Source organism: Rhinoraja longicauda, chromosome 26 (assembly GCF_053455715.1).
Source record: "Rhinoraja longicauda isolate Sanriku21f chromosome 26, sRhiLon1.1, whole genome shotgun sequence".
NCBI classification, from domain to species: domain Eukaryota; kingdom Metazoa; phylum Chordata; class Chondrichthyes; order Rajiformes; family Arhynchobatidae; genus Rhinoraja; species Rhinoraja longicauda.
This window is the reverse complement of record NC_135978.1, coordinates 19,738,790-19,759,675: the sequence shown is the minus strand read 5'-3', so window position 1 is coordinate 19,759,675 and position 20,886 is coordinate 19,738,790. Positions and strand designations below refer to the sequence as shown.

General features: G+C 48.8%; 1 protein-coding gene across 1 annotated transcript in view; it reads right to left on the bottom strand.

Moving 5' to 3' along the window:
* Positions 1-2,822: 2,822 nt before the first annotated feature.
* The window catches only part of p2rx1 (purinergic receptor P2X, ligand-gated ion channel, 1), a 33,542-nt gene continuing 15,478 nt past the window's right edge, over positions 2,823-20,886 (bottom strand). Inside the window, exons 4-11 of the mRNA XM_078421947.1 lie at positions 20,413-20,482; positions 18,290-18,386; positions 17,025-17,105; positions 16,780-16,921; positions 14,888-15,024; positions 9,169-9,259; positions 3,682-3,747; positions 2,823-2,936 (exon numbers count right to left, since the gene is read on the bottom strand). Coding sequence (XP_078278073.1) covers positions 2,823-2,936; positions 3,682-3,747; positions 9,169-9,259; positions 14,888-15,024; positions 16,780-16,921; positions 17,025-17,105; positions 18,290-18,386; positions 20,413-20,482 — 798 coding nt within the window. The remainder of the gene's footprint in view (positions 2,937-3,681; positions 3,748-9,168; positions 9,260-14,887; positions 15,025-16,779; positions 16,922-17,024; positions 17,106-18,289; positions 18,387-20,412; positions 20,483-20,886) is intronic.

The window sequence follows — 20,886 nt, the reverse complement described above, 5'->3', positions numbered from 1 at the left end:
GAGGGACTGCAATCACCAGTGAATACGAGGAATGGTAGACCCGTGCATTCTGTGGAAATCTGTCCATCAGCCACCATATCCTTTGCCTAATGAGAGTGTGAAAACTCAATTATTTCCTTGCTGCCTCTTAATCGTGGACTTATTTGTAAGGTGAAGCCATTTGATCAGTTGCCTCTGCTGCCTCCCTCCCTCCCTCCCCCCTCCAACTGAAGTGTTTGAATGTACTATTCTCCACTGGCTACTTCTACTATTCCCCAATCCTGGCCTCAAATGAATCCCATCTCTGCTTCTACTCCAATTTTCCTAGTGTCTCCTCTGAGCTTAGCGCATTCTCACGAATCTCCCAACCATCCTACTTCCCTTCCAACACCTCTGTGGCTCATATTGTTAACAGCTTTCCTCCATCATTTTTCCCAGGGTCGATCCTTGCTCGTTCCTAGCCTTTGTCCACATCATCAGAACATTGGCCATTGATTTACACCTGTCCCTCGCGAGCATCAACTTTATTTCACCATCACCTCGCCTGTTCCTTCATTGTCTTAAAGTGTCAGTCTGCTTGTTGGATAAATATTCCTGGGTAGGCAGAAACCTCCAATAAACAACAGAGCAACCAAAGGGCCTGTCCCACTTAGGCGATCTTTTTGGCGACTGCCGGCGACTGTCAAAGTCGTAGCAGATCGCCGAACTTTTCTTTTACCCGACGACAATGATCACGACAATGCCGAGTCAGGTCGAGATTACAGCGTCTTCTGAAACATCGCGAAAATTCCCACGCTGTCAATGCTACTCCGGCGTCCTGGTTTTCGCTGAAATCACTGACAAGTCGGTAAGTACTTGAGTGTTTTGAACTATAACGTCTTGTATGGGTTACTTAAAAACCAAGCTTCACTGTAACAAGGAATAAACTGGATTTACTTCCAGTTTACTAATAGTTGTATTTTTAAAAAAAATTTAAAAAGTGGTTCAGTGGATTTTTGTGAAAAGTGTGTGGGCATTCTTTGAAAATGTAAGGGAGATGCATATTTGGTTTCTGGGTTGCATATCTGGGTTGGGAGCCCACTTTAAATGTAACGGCTGAGGCCAAAAACCTACTGTCGCCTCCAATCTACCTGTCAAATGTCCTGACGGTAAATAAATTGGTTAAACACAAGCATTTTATGGTATTTTGAAATGACTTTACTTATTTTAATATTATGTGCTTCTAAATATATATGAAAGATAGATGAGCCATGATTGAATGGCGGAGTGGACTTGATGGGCAGAATGGCCTAATTCTGCTCCTATCACTTATGAACATGAAGTTTGAGGCCAAGTCCGGTGGTTTGGGAAGGATGTATGCAAAATAAACTATTAAAAGAAGGTTGACTTGTCATGCTGACTTTATTTGCCATGTGCAACTGCACAGTGAAATTCCTTTTGCATATTTACACACAGGCACCACCATGTTTTGGTGTCAGTTTGCTTTAGTTGAATTGGATTGGCATTGTCTGATACGCAGAAGACATGGTTCTGATGACAGGACTTGTTCTGCCTGGGCACTTCTTCAGGAGGGAGAGGAAGGGCATCTTCAAGCTCTTCTTGTTAGTCTTTGGTCGCTGTTGGATGGAAATCCGGTTACATCATGCCATTGCCTGAGAAGGCAATATGGTCATCGCATTAGTTAATCAAAGCTAATCAAAGAGCCAGGATCAAGTGTAAGTTTTATTGAAGCTCTCGGTCCAGACTATTCAGGTTCTTAGAAGTAAACCGAGTGAACGTGGGTTGGATAATTTGGTTTGGTTTGGTTGGTTTATTATTATTGTCACATGAGCCAAGATACAATGAAAAGGTTTGCTGTGCGTGTTATCCAGGCACATCATACCACACATGAGGCATCAGCGATGTGCGTCTCTTGTAGAAGGAGGACATCAGCATCAAGGTCCTTAGCAGATCTTGAGATGTATCCATTCTTTGCCCTGGACATTCCTTCCACCTTTAGCTGGTAGATGCGTAGAGATTTCCCGATGCTGTGGCAGTCTTGGCCCTGTGCAGGGCCGTTTGGGTTACGGGTCACTAGTGCCATTGTCAAAAGTGACACCAAAACTCTACATCTGTTAGATTGTGCACACTCGGGGTGATTGCATTGGTCGAAACAGGGTGGACCACGTGAAGGTCGGAACTTTAGGCTGTGCATGCCATACGCAAGAAGAAGAAGGTACCGCACGTGAGTACATCATGCATTATAAAAGAGAAAGGAATACAGTGTTACAGTCACACAGAAAGTACCGATAAAAAACAATTACAAGGGGCACAAGGAGGTAGATTGGAAGATCTGGAATTCATCCCTAGCACATGAAAGGTCTGTTCAGTCAACTGATAACAGCAGGGAAGAGGCTTTTCTCCAATCTGGTGGCACGTGCTTTCAAGCTTTTGTGTCTTCTGCCCGATGGGAGAGCGGAGAAGAGGGAATGGCTGGGGTGTGAGTGGTCCTTGCTGAAGTTGGCTGCTTCTTGAGGCAACATTACCTTGGGGAGCTGCTGCTGGACGACTCAATGGTTTAACGGTACTTTATTGTCACATGCACCGGGGGCACGGTGACATTCATTTTTTGCATACAGTTCAGTAAAAATCTTACAATGCGTGGGCACAATCATACTTAACAAGGGTAGGAAGAGCAGATTTCACTGAGACAGTACACAAGAGTTGCCATGTTTCTAGCGCCATTTTGTATAATTCAAGTGCAACGCTGTTAAAAATCTAGAGTCCCAACTTGGCCGTAAAGGCCCGTTGTCCTGGTGGTGGCACGGGGTCGGAGTTGGAGGGTCGGCCTGTCCAGACGATACCTAATGTCCACTCCCTGCCCGGAGCGACGCCTCCAGGTTCTTGAACTTCTTTTCCTTGTAGTAGTTGCGTTTTGGAAGGAGGTGAAGGAGGACTAAGTCACACACAATAGTCGCCTTTAAAGAAAGGAACGGATCGTTCAAAAACAGCCACGTTTCAGCTGCAAAAGCTGATCTAGCGCAGCCAGCAAGGTGATCGTCCTGTCGAGTCATGTCCCCCCCGTCCCCCCACCTCTCCATCGCCACTGACCCTGCCCACGATAACCTTATGATCCTCACTCAACCCCTCCACTGGCCCTGACCCACCAGTTATCTGCTCTATGGCCAATCAGACCCTCCCCCATCTGATCAGCTGACTCCCTCCTTGATCACCAACCATGGCCCTGACTCATTTCCCTGACCCAGTTCCAGCTACAGGGCAACTCTCTGAACTCAGTGAAAGTCCTGCCCCCCCCCCCCCTCACTTTCCTGAACTTAATAGAAACATAGAAAATAGGTGCAGGAGGAGGCCATTTGGCCCTTCGAGCCAGCACTGCCATTCATTGTGATCATGGCTGATCATCCACAATCAGTAATCTGTGCCTGCCTTTTCCCCCATATCCCTTGATTCCACGAGCCCCTAGAGCTCTATCTAACTTCAGGTCTTCACGAGCAGAGGGAACGGGTGGAGGCTGTTTGGCCCTAACGTTGGCTGCCCACCAACTCCATCTCCTCGCAGTCCCGTAGACCCCGAGCACTCTGACTGCTTGCCCTCCCCGACCCTGGCACAACGTCGCAGAGGGAGCATGCGACTTCATGCAGGGAGTGCCCTCTTCAGGGGTGCGGCCTGTGTGTGTGGAGATAATCCGGTTATTCTACTCACCACCCCAAACACACCGATCCCAGAGCCGATGGTTGTCATGGTCGGAATGATGTTAAATTTACCGGCCTGGGAAAACAGAATGAAGCCTGGGAATTAAGAGAATGTGCCAGAAGGAACAGCAGATGCCGGTTTACACCGAAAGTAGTAAATCAGCGGTTCAGGCAGCATCTCTTGGAGAGAAGGACTGGGTGACCTTTTGGTTCGAGAACCTTCTTCAGAATGAAGTGAGTGGGCAGTTCCTCATCCAATGGCCCACCAATGTATTACTAATACAGCCACAGGTCGATTGCTTGAGGAATGGTGATCAAAAGATCAAAGCACTACACCCCAGTATAGTTAACCTTTGTAATCCACCAAGGAAATGTCAACCTCGCTTAACTGTATTAAAATTTGTCTAATATTAACCACCCAGGACAAGAAATGCACACCTTCACTATAGCACTTTGATTGCCATAATTGTTTCAGAATGGGGCTTAGATTAGCTGGCACTATCAACTATAGATGCATCAATCATGTCTTCTCATTCAAGACTTCTGATGACCATGGGGAGCATTTGACTGGTGGTATCTGGGCCTCCTGGGTGACAGTGGTCCCTTGGATGATATGAATGGTGTTGCTTTGAGGCCAGAAGCGAGAGAGAGTGACATGTGATAGATGGGAGACACAAAATGCTGGAGTAACTCAGCGGGTCAGGCAGCATCTCTGGGGAGAAGGAATGGGTGACGTTTCGGGTCGACCTTAGAGAGGTATGTGTCATAGGCACAGTCCAAAAACATGCGGCTTTGTGGATCAATTGGCTTCTGTAAATTGCCTGTAAAGTGCATAGGATGCAAAAGTGGTCTACCATTGTGGTCACTCCAAAGACCTACAGGTTTGTAGGTTAATTGGCTTGGTATTATTGTAAATTGTCCCTAGTGTGTGTAGGATCATGTTAGTGTGTGGGGATTGCTGGTCGGAGAGGACTCGGTGGGCCGAAGGGCCTGTTTCCACGTTGTATCTCTAAACCAAACTAAACTCAGCTAAACATAGAACTAGTGTATGGGCGATCAACGGTCAGCGTTGACTCGGCGGGCCGCAGGGCCTGTTTATATGCTGTATCTGTAAACCAGATCTTCACAGAAATTAATACAAATAACTCACCTGCACATTTAAAAAATAATTAATTACCGCAGCAAGTCCAGCACCATTGCCCACCCCCAGCTGGCCTTGAGAACGTGAGCTGCCTTCTTGAACCATCGCAGTTCTTCTGATGCAGATCCCACAGTGCTGGTGCAGAGGATTTGGGGATTTAGATCCAACGATGATGGAAATGGTGATATATTTCCATACACAGGATGGTGCGTGACTTGGAGGGGAACCATGGTGGTGTTCCCATGCAGCTGCAGCATTTGTCCACCGTGCTGGGCTCGGGAGCTGCAGTTGGAGTAGACTGGGGCATGCAACTACAGAGCATTTTGCTGATGGTGTACAATGCAGCCACCAGTGTGCCAGTGGTGGAGGGGACAGATGTTTACTTTGGTTGATGGGGTGGCAATCAAACGGTTGGTACTGGGCTTCTTAAAGAGTTGTTGAAGTTAAAACATAGAAACATAGAAGGTAGGTGCAGAGGTAGGCCATTCGGCCCTTCGAGCCACCACTGCCATTCCAATATGATCATGGCTGATCATCCAAAATCAGTACCCTGTTCGTGCTTTTTCCCCATACCCCTTGATTCCGTTAGCCTTAAGAGCTAAATCTAACTCTCTCTTGAATTTGAATTCATGCAGACGTGGAAAGTGAGCCATTACACTCCTGACTTGTTCCCTGCACATAATGGAAAGGCTTTGGTGTGCCAGTTCACAAGTCACTTGCGGCAGGATTCCTGGTCTTTGACCTGAAATTGTTGCCAAGGCACAGATGTGGTTGGTCCACATGCGTTTCTGGACATTGGTGATGGGGTCTCGACAATGGAGATGCCATAGATAGATGGTTAGACCTGTTCCTGTTGGAGATGGTCACTGCCTGGCACTTTAGAGGCATGAATCTGACATTGCTTACCAGCCCATGTCTGACTATTGTCCTGATCTTTGCTGCCTGCAGGCGTAGGCAGCTTCATTATCGAATGAATTGTCACTGGAGATGAATGTTGCACAATTATTAATGAAAATCTCCATCTATGTCCTGTGATGGAGAGCGATCGGCGAGCTGATGTTGTGCCCAGAATACTGTCACGGCTGACTCATGTCTGACGAAGGGTCTCTACCCGAAACGTCACCCAGAGATGCTGCCTGACCCTCTGAGTTACTCCAGCACTTCGTGTCTATGTTGGGTCATGGAGTCATTCAGCATGGAAACGGGCCCTTTGACTCAACTGATCCATGCCGGCCCAAAATGCTCCATCTACACTAGTCCCACCTGCCTGACCTTGGCAACCATCCCTGCCATTGAGTCCTCCAATTTTATGTAAATACATAATCCTCCCCATCTTCCTTCTTCCCCCAAATAAACCCTCCTTTCTTCCCTCCTTCCCCGAGCCCCAACTGTACTCACCCCTATTTCTATCCCCCCCTTCCACCTACATTCCTTCCTCTAGCTTCACAATTTGCAACTCTTCAATCCTGCCGTCTCACACCAGAAGTCTCACACCTTCTGTCTTTTCATGTCTAGCCTTTGTCCAATCGTCTGATTATCAAATAACACTCCATCACCCTGTCTGTCTATTGCCTGCCAGGCTTTGTCCTGCCTCTCCTCTCTTCCAGCTTTCTCCCGCCCCCCCCCAGACCCCTCCCCCCCCCCCCCCCCCCCCCCCCCCCCCCCCCCACAATCAGTTTGAATAAGGGTCCCAACACGAAACATCGCCTATCCATGTTCTCCTGGGATACTGCCTGATGTGCTGTGTTACTCCAGTGCCTTATCCCTTTTCTATCCATGTTCCTGTCCGAATGTCTTATAAATATTGTTATAGTACCTGCCTCAACTAACTTCTCTCGCAGTTTGTTCCATGTAGCCACCACCCTCTGTATGAAGAATGAAAACACAGTGAGCTGGACGATTTCTAGGCAGATTCCTGGGGCTGAGATGACTGCCCTCTAGTGACCACAGCCATCTTCACAACCATATTGAGGGTTTGATTCCCCATTCATCAGTTTTATCAGGGCCTTTATCAGAGCAGCACAGTGGTACATCAGTAGAGTTGTTGCCTTACAGCGCCAGAGATCCGGGTTCGATCCTGACTACGGGTGCTTGTTTGTACGGAGTTTGTACGTTCACCCCGTGACCTGCTTGGATTTTTTCTGAGTGCTTCGATTTCCTCCCACACTCCAAAGACGTACAGGTTTGCAGGTTAATTGGCTTGGTATAATAGTAAATTGTCCCTAATGTTAGTGTGCGGGGATCGCTAGCCGTCGGGGACTCGATGGGCCAAAGGGCATATTTCCAAGCTGTATCACTAAACTAAACAAAGCTTTAGGTTCAATGCTCGATTAACTGCTCCTTTGTGCTAAAAAGCCACCTCTGAAACATGTATTATACTCCAGATATGGCCCAGGGCTGTCAGTTGGGTGGGATTTGGACCTGGAGGACTTTGAGGTGTAAGCGTGGTGGCCATCAGGATGGGTAAGATGAGCTGGGCCATGACTGTGTATGGAACAAGCTGCCAGAGGAGGTAGTTGAAGCAGGGACTATTCCAACATTTAATAAACAGTTAGACAGGTACATCGATAGGGCAGGTTTGGATGGATATGGACCAAATGCGGGCAGGTAGGACTAGTGTAGCTGAGGCATGTTGGGCCGAAGGGCCTGTTTCCACACTGTATCACTCTATAACTCTATGACTCCATGACTATCTGCTGGGAACAGGTGATGTTGCTGGAACAAGGGATGGTGACAGGCGACTGGTTGGTGATCTGGGGCATCGGTAGAGTGTTAAGTGGGAAATGGCCTTACACTGAGCACAAACGGATGGAGCTACAATGGCTTGGGCAGGTGGCCTTTGAAAGACTGCTGGAAACTGAAACTTCAAGTTTCAAGTCACGGTTGAAAAGAGGGATGTGTAATATCTCTCAACAGGCATAAAGATGGACAATTCCCCAGGTCTGATAAGATGCATCCCAGTTCCCAGCTTGCCTATGGGAGGGCAAGGGGGAAGATTGCCAGGGTGTGACGGAGATTATTAGATCTTCATTATCCGCCAGAGTAATGCCTGCCTGCTTGCCTGGCAGTGGAACCAGGGCCGTCATAACGCATGGGCCTGATGGGCACTTGCCCGGGGCCCCACGAGCATAGGGGCCCCATGCTGATCTGTGTATGTTAAGTGACTTGCAATAAATAAATACTACTTTTAAAATGTAGGTTCAATAAGTGCTTTTTTCGCAACATTTTCGGTCACTAAGTGCTTCTCACAGCGATCTGTAAGTGCTTTTCGCAACAATGTAGCACCCTAAGTCCATCGCTAAGTGCTTTTCGGTAAGTGCTTTTCGCCGGCACGACAGGGGGGGCTGGTAGGGAAAGGGGGGTGGGGGAGAGTAACGGTAGGGGCCCCAGTACACTGCTTTGCCCGGGGGCCCATAATGCTGTAAAAACGGCCCTGAGTGGAACCCCCTGTGCCTACAGCTGACTGGAGCTTTCTCTCCACTCTCCGTACAGCCCGAGCTCACCGGAGCACCGCTCCGACACCTCTGTAAAAAAACGCCAAGATAAACAGCGGGGAACTTTAACGAGCGGGGAATTTAACAGCGGAACCAGTGACAGCTCGAGCAACTAAATAATTAGCAGTGCAACACTGCGTGCAGCCGAGCCACCCATGTTGTTTGGCTGCGGCTTCACTCTCCAAGGGATGCCTTTCCCCTCCAGGCCTGGCTCTTGGCATGAAAATGGTCTCGTGGTTCTCACTGATAGCTGATGCATTCCAGGGCTGGGAAACAAGTGATCGGGCAGGAGATGGCTACAGTCTAACAGCAATGAGTAACTTTACTACCGATTGGTTATGCTACTTGATGGAAGTTTTGGAAGGCAAAAAAAAAAAACTTTTTTAATTGAAAGAGTCATCAAGTCACACAACACAGAGATAGGCCATTCAGCCCACTGGGTCCATTCTGACCATCAAGCTCCCAGTTTCTTTAATCCCATTGGAATCTTGTCATCTTCCCATCAATTCCCCCACATTTTATCACCCACCCACCAGGGATTATTTACAGTAGTTCATTCACCCTCCCCTCCCTCCCTCCTCATACACACCACAACCTGCACATCTTTTTGAGATGTGGAAAGAACCTGGAGCTCCTGGCAGGAATGCGTGCTGTCACATAGAACATGCAAACTCCACACAGACAGCGTTGGAGGTCGGGGTTGAACCTCGTGAGGCAGCGGCTCTGCCAGCTGTGGAAGTTGGCGTCAGGTAGGATCATCATTGCACAAAAACCACTTGACCATGTGGTACCTGATGAAGGCTCTGCCCCCATCACATATATCCTTTATCATGGAGAACACAAGAGCAGTAAACAGCCTTACCTTGCCGTGCACCATCACATCAAACCGAATTCCAAAGACCTTGTAGAGATCTCTCATTTCAGTGCCATTTTCCACATAGTATTTAGCATACCTTTGGAAAATAACAAGGGGATTTAATATGCTACCGATATCAGGCTAAGCCTGAAAGGAAGAGATGGCAGATGTTGGGATCTTGATCAAAATACAAACTGCTGGAGGAAGTCGGCGGGTCAGGCAGCATTTGCGGAGGGAAATGGACAGACGACATTTCGGGTCGGGGCCCTTCTTCAGATTGATGGAGTAGAGAGGAGAGAGGAGAGAGCTGGCAGAGAGAGATGAGGACAAGGGGTGAGGCAGAAGCTGTAAGTAATGGGTGGATCCAGGTGATGAGGAGTTGACGGATAAAGCCAGGTGGGGAGAGAAGGATGGAGGGTAGCAACTAAACCTGGAGACGATCATTGGAAAAGACAAGGGTGCAATGTGATAACGAAGGAAGATGGGGGGTGAAATGTATAAACAGAGGGATTTATTTTTCTCTATGGCATCATTCACAATCTCAGCATGATCCAAAGCCACTGACTTAGTTCTGATTGAAGTCACTGGCATAATGTAGTCAAGTCAAGTCAAGTCAATTTTGTTTTTGTATAACACATTTAAAAACAACCCACGTTGACCAAAGTGGTGGGCAATTAGAGCCCTGTAACCTCCCAACAACATGGACATGGTTATAGATGTACAACTGGCTTCAGAGATGATGGGGGTTGAGGGATACTGACCAGGACAATGGGTGCACACTGCTCAGTGTGGACATGAGGGGTCAAATGCCCTGGCCCTGCCATGCTGTGTAACTGTGAGCAGGACATCCCTGGCCCTCTCTGAAGCCGCCACACAATCTCTCTCTCAAGGGCAGATAGACCTTGGCGAATGCTGTTCCAAAACCCAGTAGCTCCTGCCACAGCTGGAGTTGTTACACATTGTTCTCTTAGCGCAGTTGTTGTCCCCGTTACTTATTACACTGAGGTGGGCCAGTGAAGGTCAGCTCAGGGAACTGCCTGGGTCGCCCCGAAGTAAGAGGCCAACGTCAGCCAACAGTGTTGAGGACCACACGACCCAGGGCACCTCCTGCAGACCAAGGTCAGATGGCAGAAGCAGAGGCCGCCTACACAGCCACTGGATCTGTGTTGTCGCCACAGCAGCTCCGTGGAGATCCTGTGCTTCTTTATGACTTCCAGAGTGGATCTCTCTGTCGGCACATGGGAGCAGGAGGAGTGGACCTGCTCACCCGTGCCTGGCCCGTCTGCTCACGTGTGCCTGGCCCGTCAGCCCACAGTGTGATCGTGGCCAAGCTGAATCCGCCTGCCCTGCTCTGCTCTGCCACATTTACTGCCCTCCCTTACCAAAGACTGGCCAGTACCACTCGGCTGATCCACAGTCTCGGTGGTCGTGCTGGGGGGCCAGAGCTCCAAGCTCCCTGCCTCCCTCGGGGGGGGGAAGCCCTTGCTGAGATTGTCCGCAAACCTCTGAAGCAGTTGAGTGTCTATGCGCCCAGCCCGGGCACAAGTGGAATGTTATTTGTGTAAACAAATGTTTCTCAGGCCTTTTATGGTTTGAATTCTAAATATTGCAACTTTGTGGATATATACTGGATTCCCCTTATTCAAGTGGGGAGTTCTAGGAACTAGCATTGTACATTCCTCTGCCATTTGACAGACGATGGGGCTGCTCTTTATTCCTTCTCCTGCAGCTTCTCTTGGGGTGCAGGTCCACAGGATGACTCAGGTGGTTAGTGCAGTGAAGAAGGCGTTTGATATCCAGCTGGTCTTGTATATCGAAACAAAGGACTGCACATGCTGCTTAATACACAAAAGGACCCAAAGTGCTGGAGTAACTCAGGAGGTCAGGCAGCATCTTTGGAGAACATGGGCAGGTGATGTTTTGGGTCATTTCTTGAGTCTGACGGAAGGTCTGGACCCGAAGCGTCACCTATCCGTATTCTCCAGATAGACTGCCTCATCTGCTGAGTTACTACACCACTTTGTGCCTTTAAGGCATTTGGTATGTTTACCTTCATCGGACCAGGCATTCAGTATAAGAATTGGGAAGTCACGTTGCAGCTGCAGCAAACACGACTCACACTGCAACTCTGTACAGTTCTGGTCGCCGCACTGCAGGAAAAATGAGGTAGCAGGAGAGAGAGGGAGGGAGAGAGAGGGAGGGAGAGAGAGAGAGAGAGAGAGGGAGGGGGAGAGAGAGAGAGAGAGAGAGAGAGAGAGAGAGAGAGAGAGAGAGAGAGAGAGAGAGAGAGAGAGAGAGAGAGAGAGAGAGAAAATGCAGAAGAGAATCATCAAGAGAGAGAGAATGCAGAAGAGAATCATCAAGAGATATTGCCGGAAAGGAGGGCTGTCATCATAGGATAGGCTGGATTTATTCTTGTTGGAACATAAGAGGCTGAGAAGTGACCTGATAGAGGTTTATAAAATAATGACAGGCATGGATAGGATATTAACTCTTTCTCTGAGGGCAGTGGAGTCCAGAAATAGAGGTTTAATGTGAGGACAAAAATTTAAAGGAGATCTGAAAGGTAGGTTTCTCACACCGAGGGCAGTGAATATCTGGATTGGGTTGCCAGAGGAGGTGGGACTAGCAGATCCAATTACAAAACTTAAGAGGCGTTAGGATAGTTCTATACAGGTAAAAAACACAGAGGGAGATGGATCTAATGAGAGAAAATGATCAGCAATGAGCTGTTGAGTTATACAGACCCTTTGGCCCAACTCATCAATGCCAACCAAATTGCCTACCTGAGCTAGTCCCATTGACCTGTGTATGGCCCATATCCCTCTAAATGTTTCCTATCCATGTACCTGTCCAAACATCTTTTATACCCTGTTATTGTATCTGCCTCTACTATGTCTTTTGGCTGCTTGCTCCAGATACCCTCCAGTCTCTGAGCGATGAAGTTGCCCCTCAGTTTCCCTTTAAATCTTTCCCCTCTAGTTTTAAACAACCCTACATTGGGAAAATGGGGTTTTCATGACCATAAGACATAGGAACAGAATGAGGCCATTCAGCCCATCAAGTCTACTTCCCCATTCCATCATGACTGAATGAACAATTTTGTTGTCACCCACAAACTTGTTAATCATGCCAACTGAATTCTCATTCAAATTGTTAATATTGATAACAAAGGCTGTGGTCCCAGCACCAATTCCTGCAGAACACCACTGGCTACACAACTCCAACAACCACTGTCTGACTCCAACCACAAAGCCAATTTTGTTGGACCTTTTGGATTTGCCTATCATGTGGGACTTCCTTCGGTAGTAAGGAAGGCAAATTCAATTCTAGCATTTAAATCAAGCGGACTGGAAATCAAAAGCAGAGATGTATTGCTGAGGCTCTGAGGAGCCGGTCAGGCTACATTTGCGGTACCGTGAGCAAATCTGGGTCCCATATCTGAGGAAGGATGTGCTGGCTCTGGAGAGGAGGTCTACAACAATGATTCCAGGCATGAGTGGGTTAGCATATGATGAGCGTTTGACAGCACTGGACCTGTACTCGCTGGAGTTTAGAAGGTTGAGGGGGGAACCTGATTAAAACTTACAAAGGAATGAAAGGCATAGAATGGATGTGGAGAGGATGTTTCCACTGGTGGGAGAGTCTAGGACCAGAGGTCATACCCTCAGAATTAAAGGGCGCTCTTTCAGAAAGGTGGTGAGGAGGTACTTCTTTACTCAGAGGGTAGTTAATCTGTGGAACACATTGCCACAGAGGGCTGTGGAGGCCAAGTCAGTGGATATTTTTAAGGCAGAGATAGACAAATTCTTGATTAGAACAGGTGTCAAGGGTTATGGGGAGAATGCAGGAAAATGGGATTAGGAGACAAAGGTCAGCCATGATTGAATGGCGGAGTAGATTCAATGGGCCGAATGGCCTAATTCTACTCCTATAACTTGTGAACTTGTGAACTCCTATAACTTGTGAACTCATGAAAGACCTTGTGAACTTGTGAACTCATGAAAGACCTTGTGCCCATGTAGACAACGTCTACTGCCTCCCTCATCAATCCTGTTGGTCATCTCTTCAAAAAACTCAATCAAATTTGCAAGACGCCATTTCAATGCACGAAGCCATGCTGACTATTCACAATCTGTCCTTGTCTTTCCAAATGCAGATGGACCCTCTCGATCCTGTTTCTCAAAGCCCCAACATTGACTTTTCCACCAATGATGTCAGGCTCACCAACTCGAGTTTCCCTGGCTTGTCCTTGCAGCCCTTCTTGAATAAAGGCACAACATTGGCCACCCTCTGTGGATAAAGATGGTACACAACTGAACCTGGACTGAAACACTACTTCTTCTCTTTGCTTCCCACAATGTCCCCTGGGATACGCTTAGTCAGGTCCCGGAGAACAACGAGGGTCTGTTTCTGTGCTGTATGTTTCTATGAACCCACAATTTCATGAAATGGCCATGGAAGTGACGTGACTCGATTAATTAACTTTATCTTCCTGTTGATGAAAGTGGAGAACGCAAGATCAACCCACTCTCAGCTTTGGGTGACTTTGTTCTTCAAGGAAAAGGAAGGCCTTAGAGTGTTAGAAATATTAACTAAGCTTCTCTCTCCACAAATGCTGCCTGACCTGCTGAGTATTTGTGTCACTCTCTGCTTTTATTCCAGATTTTCAGCAACTGCAGTTCTATATTTCTGGAAACAATCCATTGCTGCCTTAGAAACGCTTTGGAACCTGATTTGAGGATGGCCTTATTATTTATATTTTGTATGTTTCTTTTCATTATACATTTTACATCAACGCACTCATTGATACTAATTCCATGTTATTCTCACCACGTTCTATCAACTCTCCACAGATATTCACACACCCAGGGCAATTATAATTGGCTAATTAACTAACCAATTAATTAACTAACCAATTAATTAACTAACCAACTAATTAACTAACCAATTAACTAATTAATTAACTAACCAAACCGTACATCTCTTGGATGTTTGATGAAACTGGATCAATTGGAGGAAGCTCATGCAGTCACGGGGAGAACGGTGGCACAGTGGTAGAATTGCTGCCTTACAGCTCCAGAGACCCGGGTTCGATTCTGACCACAGGTGCTGTCCATATAGAGTTTGTACGTTCTCCCCGTGACCTGCGTGGGTTTTCTCTGGGTGCTCCAGTTTCCTCCCACACTCCAAAGACGTATGGGTTTGTAGGTTAATTGGCTTCGGTAAAATTGTAAATTGTCCCTAATGTGTGTAGGATAGTGTCAATGAGTGAGGATCGGTGGTCGGCGCGGACTCGGTGGGCCGGAAGGGCCTGTTTTCGCGCTGTGTGTGTAGGATAGTGTCAATGAGTGGGGATCGGTGGTCGGCGCGGACTCGGTGGGCCGAAAGGGCCTGTTTTCGCGCTGTATCTCTAAACTAAATTGAAAAAACTTGCAAACTCCACACATGCAGCACCCAAGGACGGATCAGGGTCTCCGGCGTTTTGATTCTACCAGCTGCGCCACTGTGCCACCCAGCCTCTTCACCAGGCCAAGTGCATTCTCCCATCAAAGGCTGGGGCCTGATGCCTGACTGCTTCCCACGACTTGGACTGGGTGAGACTCCCGTACCACCTCCTGAGCTTCGTGCCACAGGGAAATCCTCCTGCCCTTACGCCGGATGTGAGTTAGGTGTAGATGTGTAGCCCACTCACCAGCACCGTCACCTGTCGGGGGTTGCTCACCTGAAGTTGAAGCCCACTGACACCTGGTCCTTGGTCAGGCTCCGGTAGAGCTGGTGGAAGCTGTAGGTGGGTTTGCAGTGAGCCACCGGCCAGTCCAGGTCACAGTCCCATTCTATCACGATGCCAATCATGGCTCCCTTCAACAAGGCAAGATCAGAGCCCTCTGTCAGCAACCCTCTTTGAATGTGTCCAGTCTCACGCTGTGCTTTCACCTCTAAACCAGGTTATTGTTGTCACATGGCACCTAGACTGGTATTGAACACATGACAGGAGTGGCGGGCAGTGACCAGATGGAAGCCACTGTCCAGCCTTTGTCAAACCTTCCTGCATCACTCTGTTATGTCGGGGTGATCATAATGGGGCAGATTCACAAGGGCACCCAATAAATCCACCTGCGGTAAAATTATAACTTCCACTTCCAAGCAGGAGAAACTCATCCCCACATCCACTCACTCTCTGATGCTCATTTTCATTGACGCCACTGCTGGTGTGTGTGTGTGTGTGTGTGTGTGTGTGTGTGTGTGTGTGTGTGTGTGTGTGTGTGTGTGCATATGTGTGTACGCGCGTGTGTGTATGTGTGTGTGTGTGTGTGTGTCCAAGGATTGATAATCAGAAACTTTTCCCCATTCCGAGATGTAAGAGACTCGAGGACATGGGCTTAAGACAAAGGTGGTCCCTTGTCTCTGTGTGTGTCCTGTGTGTGCCTGTGTGTCTCCTCTGTGTGTCTTCTGAGTGTGCGGCCTCCGTGTGTGTGTGTCCGGTGTCCATTTGTGCGTGTGTGTGTGGGTGTGTGTGTGTGCGTGTGTATGCGCGTGTGTGTGTGTATGTGTGTGTGTGCCAGTCTGGTGTCCATGTGTGTTCGGTGTCCATTTGTACATGTGTGCATGTGTGTGTGCGCCTGCGTGCGTGTGTGCGTGCGTGTGTGCATGTGTGTGCGTGCATGTGTGTATGTGCGAATGTGTGTGTGTGCATGTGTGTGCGTGCCTGTGTGTGTGTGTGTGCGCGCGTGTGTATGTGCGTGCATGTGTGTATGTACGTATGTGTGTGTGTATGTGCATTCAACCCCACCGCCGGGTACCCATCCATACTGATCCCATCTACCAACACGTGGCCCATAATGGCAGAGTAGACACGTTGGGCCGAATGGCCTCCTTTCTCCGATGCTCCGATGACTTATGAACATGAAATTCCTCGGGCAGGCGCAGCAGCCAAGAGGAAGACCTTCAGTAGTGGGAGGTGTGGAGGTGGAGGACAGTGAAGGCCAGAGGAAGGTGGAGATGTGATTTGAGGCAAATTATCACCAGCAGCTGCCTCTCCTTTTAAGAGCACATTGAATGAGGGGTAACATGAGGGGGAACTTCTTTACTCAGAGGGTTGTGGCTGTATGGAATGGGCTTCCGGTGGAAGTGGTGGAGGCTGGCTCGATTTTATTATTTAAGAGTAAATTGGATAGGTATATGGATAGGAGGGGATTGGAGGGTTATGGTCTGAGTGCAGGTAGATGAGACTAGGTCAGGGAGAATGGTCGGCGTGGACTGGTAGGGCCGGACAGGCCTGTTTCCATGCTGTAGTTGTTATATGTTATATATGTTATATGAATATACCCCTGCCTGTTCCGTCAAAAGGAAACAAGTTCTCGGTTGCTCGCATTTTCGTATTAAAATAATCATGAGATATGGGGTTCCTGAGGTCAAAGATAAGCCACGTCTTATTGGGGGCAACGTTGATGGAAATGTGGGGAGAATAAACTGTGATAGCGTTAGATTAATATACAAACGGGTGCTTGATGGTTGGTGGGACCTATTTCTGTGCTACACCTCTGTATGACTCCATGATGCTACGTTCTGAAGAGTCCTCCCTCCATCCCCACTGTAGATGGGGTCTAGACTTACTCTGTACGCCAGTGCAGAGAAGTTCTCCTTTATCTCTTCAGCAATGTATCCCAAACGAAACACAGGACAAAGAGGGTGGTGGACCTTGTGGTAGGTACAGTTGCGCAGATATGCCTTGGTAACGAATTCCACTAAATTCCTCCTGGAAAACAGCGTACACTCGGTCAAACCACAACTGGCTATTTTTCTTACCCAAAGTTACCTTGAGAAACTCTGAGTGAAAACTCAATATTGCGAATTGGTACCTCGAAACACCGAAGGCCGTGAAAGTGACCGAGTTCTTGATAAAGATGGTGAAGTTTTCTGCGGCCATCAGCAAGGGAGGACTGTGGAAGGAAGAAGGAGGATCATCGTCAGGGATTACCAACGGCAGCAGGCTGGGCTGTGATGTGGTGCTGGCATGACCTGCCATGCCATCGTTGGACAGGGATGGGATGGAACCCCGTCACCCAAAATGTGGGACGTCCTTGGGAAATCTCAAGGAAAGAAGTCAATTGCCAGAGGGAGTCAGCGGGTCAAGCAGCATCTATGGAGGCAAGTGATCAGCTGGCGTTTGGGTTTGGGGCACTCATCTGGACTGAAAGAGTAGAGGGGAGAAAACTGGTGTGAAGAGGTGAGAGGGGAGGTGGGGCAGGTGATTGCAAGCGATGGGTTGATCCAGGTGAGGAGGGGTTGATGTTAGATGGAGTCAGATGAGGGAAGGGAGGGTGGAGATAGTGACAGTGGAAGGTGATTAGTGGAGAGAACAAAAGGCTGGAGGTGAGGGAATCTGATGAGAAAGGAAAGTGAAGAGTGGAACTGGATAAGGATGGAGGGGGGATGGTGGACAGGTGGGAACAGTGAAGAGAGGGGAGGGGGTAGGGGACACAGTGGGAGGAGTGTGGTGGGAGATGGGGTAATGGGATGGATAGGCGAAGGGAATAAACTAGGTGATAGGGGACAGAGTGGGGGGGGGGGGGGGGGGGGGAGGTGTGGCGGGGGTTGTCAGAAAGTAGGATATGCAAGAAGAACAGGGTGGATCAGAAGGAGGTGGGAAGGGACAGGCGTTACCTGTAATTAGATAATACAATGTTCATGCCACTGGAGGATCAGTCACAGAGCAAGGCCACAGAGATTGGCCTTGAGTTCAAGGAAATGGAGGGAAATGGGGTTAGTGCAGGAAAGTGGTGCTGAGCTAAAAGATCAGCCGTGAACATTGAATGGCTGGGCCCCCTACATCTGCTGCTGTTTCTCATGCCCCCTACATGCGATGCCTGAGAGAGTTGCTGGGGGAGCCAGCCACTCATAGTGTGAGCAGGATTCACTGCAGGCACAGTGAGCTGGTGGCGAGGGCGGTGAACTTCACAGCTGGTCCTAACACAAGGGCACGAGATGGTTCGGGCGTCTCAGTAATGGGCCGGGTGATTAAAGGCATCGTTGCTTCAACAGCTGGAGCCACGGGTGTAGGGTTGACTTCACTGCCATTCGCCACAGTCGATGCCAGGCCTGGAATTGGATGAGAGCTCCTTACTTTGGAAGATGGAGGTCATTTTCCACCGGGCACCAGCCGAAGACCTCACAGGTCTTCACTCCTGCAGAGTTGTTTCGGCAACTCCCACTCATCATACCTGGCGGTTACAAATGTCAGTGATTGGCGGTTTAGTTTGGATTCGTTTAGAGATACAGTGCGGAAACAGGCCTTTCGGTCCACCCCGTATACTAGCATTATCCTACCCACACACTAAAGGGACAATTTACATTTACACCAAGCCAATCAACCTGCAAACTTGTACGTCTTTGGAGTGCGGGAGGAAATTTAAGATCTCGGAGAAAGCCCAGGCGGGTCACGGGGAGAAGGTCCAAACTCCATACAGACAGCACCCGTAGTCGGGATCGAACCCGGGTCTCTGGCGCTGCGAGGCAGCAACTCTACCGCTGGGCCACCGTGGCTGTCGTTCCAAGGGGTAAAATGTAACGCGCATGTTACAGAGGGTGTGAGCAATGCTGGACAATGTGGACGTGGACCACAGTAAAGTGGTGGGGAAACTCTGGTGAGGCCAAGCATTGGTCTAGCAAGGAAGAAGTGGAGGGGCTGACACCTCTCCACTCCGACAACCTGGGTTCGATCCTGACTGGATGGAGTTTGCACCCTTTCCCCTGTGACAGCACGGCTCTCCCCCGCTCTCCTCCCACATCCCAAAGACGCCCAGGACGGCCGCTGCAAATCACCCCTGGTACGTAGGGTGAGTGAGAACGTGGAGGAATTGATGGGAGCTGCGATGGAACAGGTAAGCAGGCAAGTAAAGGGGGCTTGCGATTGATGCTATTGCTCTGAGAGCCTGCATAGACTCAATGGGCTGAATGGCCTTCATAGCGTGAGAAGATGGAAATACACAGAATAAAATCCATCAAAAACCATGTGTCGCGCTTGCTATATCTAATCTATTTTGCTCTTATCTCCGAATATTTTCATGCCTCCCTCCAGTTTTAGTGCAGTGTTTATGTGTGTGTTGTTAGGTTTGCGTGCTATTGTATGTTCTTTTTTGGTACCTGCACTGATGTACAGCACTTTGGTCGACGTGGGTTGTGTTTAAATGTGCTCCCTCCACTTCTCTTGCCCTTGAGATATTTTGGTGGGTCTGGGGGTCGAGTCTTGCTCAAAGGAGCTGAGACGAGGAGAACCCTGTGTCCTCCCAGTTTCTGGGAATCTCCTGACACCTATTATGTAAGTCAGGGAATGCCTGAGTTGGAAAATGTCGAAACTCAGCTCGTTTTTCATCAAATCATAGTCATAGAGCAGGGAAACTGCCCTGTGCTCCATTGTAACTGTGTGGTCATAAACTACCTGCTTACGCCAATTACATTCTATTCTCTCCACATTCCCTACAACACCCCAGATTTGTCCACCACTCACCCATGCAGTAGGCGGAATTAATAGCGGACAATTAACCCACCAACCTGCATGTCTTTGGGACACTGGAGGAGACCCATGTGTCACAGGGAGAATGTGCAAACACTTGAGGTCAGGATTGAACCCCGGGCTCAGGAGTTGGGAAGCAGCAGCTCCACCAGCTGCACCACAGAGCCGTGTGTGTTTAAGGAGAGGTATTCTCTGCCCTTGCACACTTGGTTGCTGGTTTTGGATGCAAACTGTGGCTGAAAACTGTGACTCCAAAATCGCCAAGCTCAAAGTTGGCCCAAAACATGGGCTCAGTCTTGATCCAAATCAGCCAGTGGGGGGGGGGGGGGAAGGGAAAGTGGAGGGAGGGCAGTGTTCTGTGGGGGCGAGGGAAAGTGGAGGGCAGGCAGTGTTCTGTGGGGGCGGGCAGTGAATGGTAGCAGGGGAGCGGTCTACATGATGTAAGCACGACATGTAATGAGTTAGAAACGAAGAACTGCGGATGATGGTTAATTGCACAAAAGGACACAAAGTTCTCGAGTAACTCAACAGGTCAGGAAGCATCAGTGGAGATCAGGGACACGTGATGTTTCGATTCGAGACCCTTCTTCAGACTTTTGAGTTAAAATAATTGCCCTTGCTTGAAGCTGCTTTACAGCAGCTAGTGGAGGTAGAACTGCCCAGCTGCCAGCAGCATCCAAGGCCCACCGGGGCTACTTTGCAGAAGACGAGTATCATGAGTATGTGATCCTTACCTTGTCCATAGCGGCTGAACTTTCCTGTGGGACAATCGCTGTCTGCTTCACACTCTCCAGACGTACGATGCTGTGGTAAAGACAACAGAGCAAGTGACAGGTTGACTGACACCAAGTCATAAACCAGCACTGCCCTGATCAGTCTGACCGCGTGGGTTTTCTCCGGGTGCTCCGGTTTCCTCCCACACGCCAAAGACGTACAGGTTTGTAGGTTAATTGGCCTCTGTAAATTGTCCCTAGTGTTAGTGTACGGGTCGCTGGTTGGCACGGACTCAGTGGGCTGAAGGACCTGTTTCCGTGCGAGATCTCTAAAGTCTGAAGTCGTAAGCCCCTCCATCCTGCCAAGCCATGCTCCAGCTCGACCCTCAGCGAGACCTCCTTGGAATCAGAGGGATGTGGGTTCGAGTCCCATTCCAGACCAGTGACTGAGAAAAGGCTGGCATTCTGACACCTTGCCCCAGAGTGAATCATTGC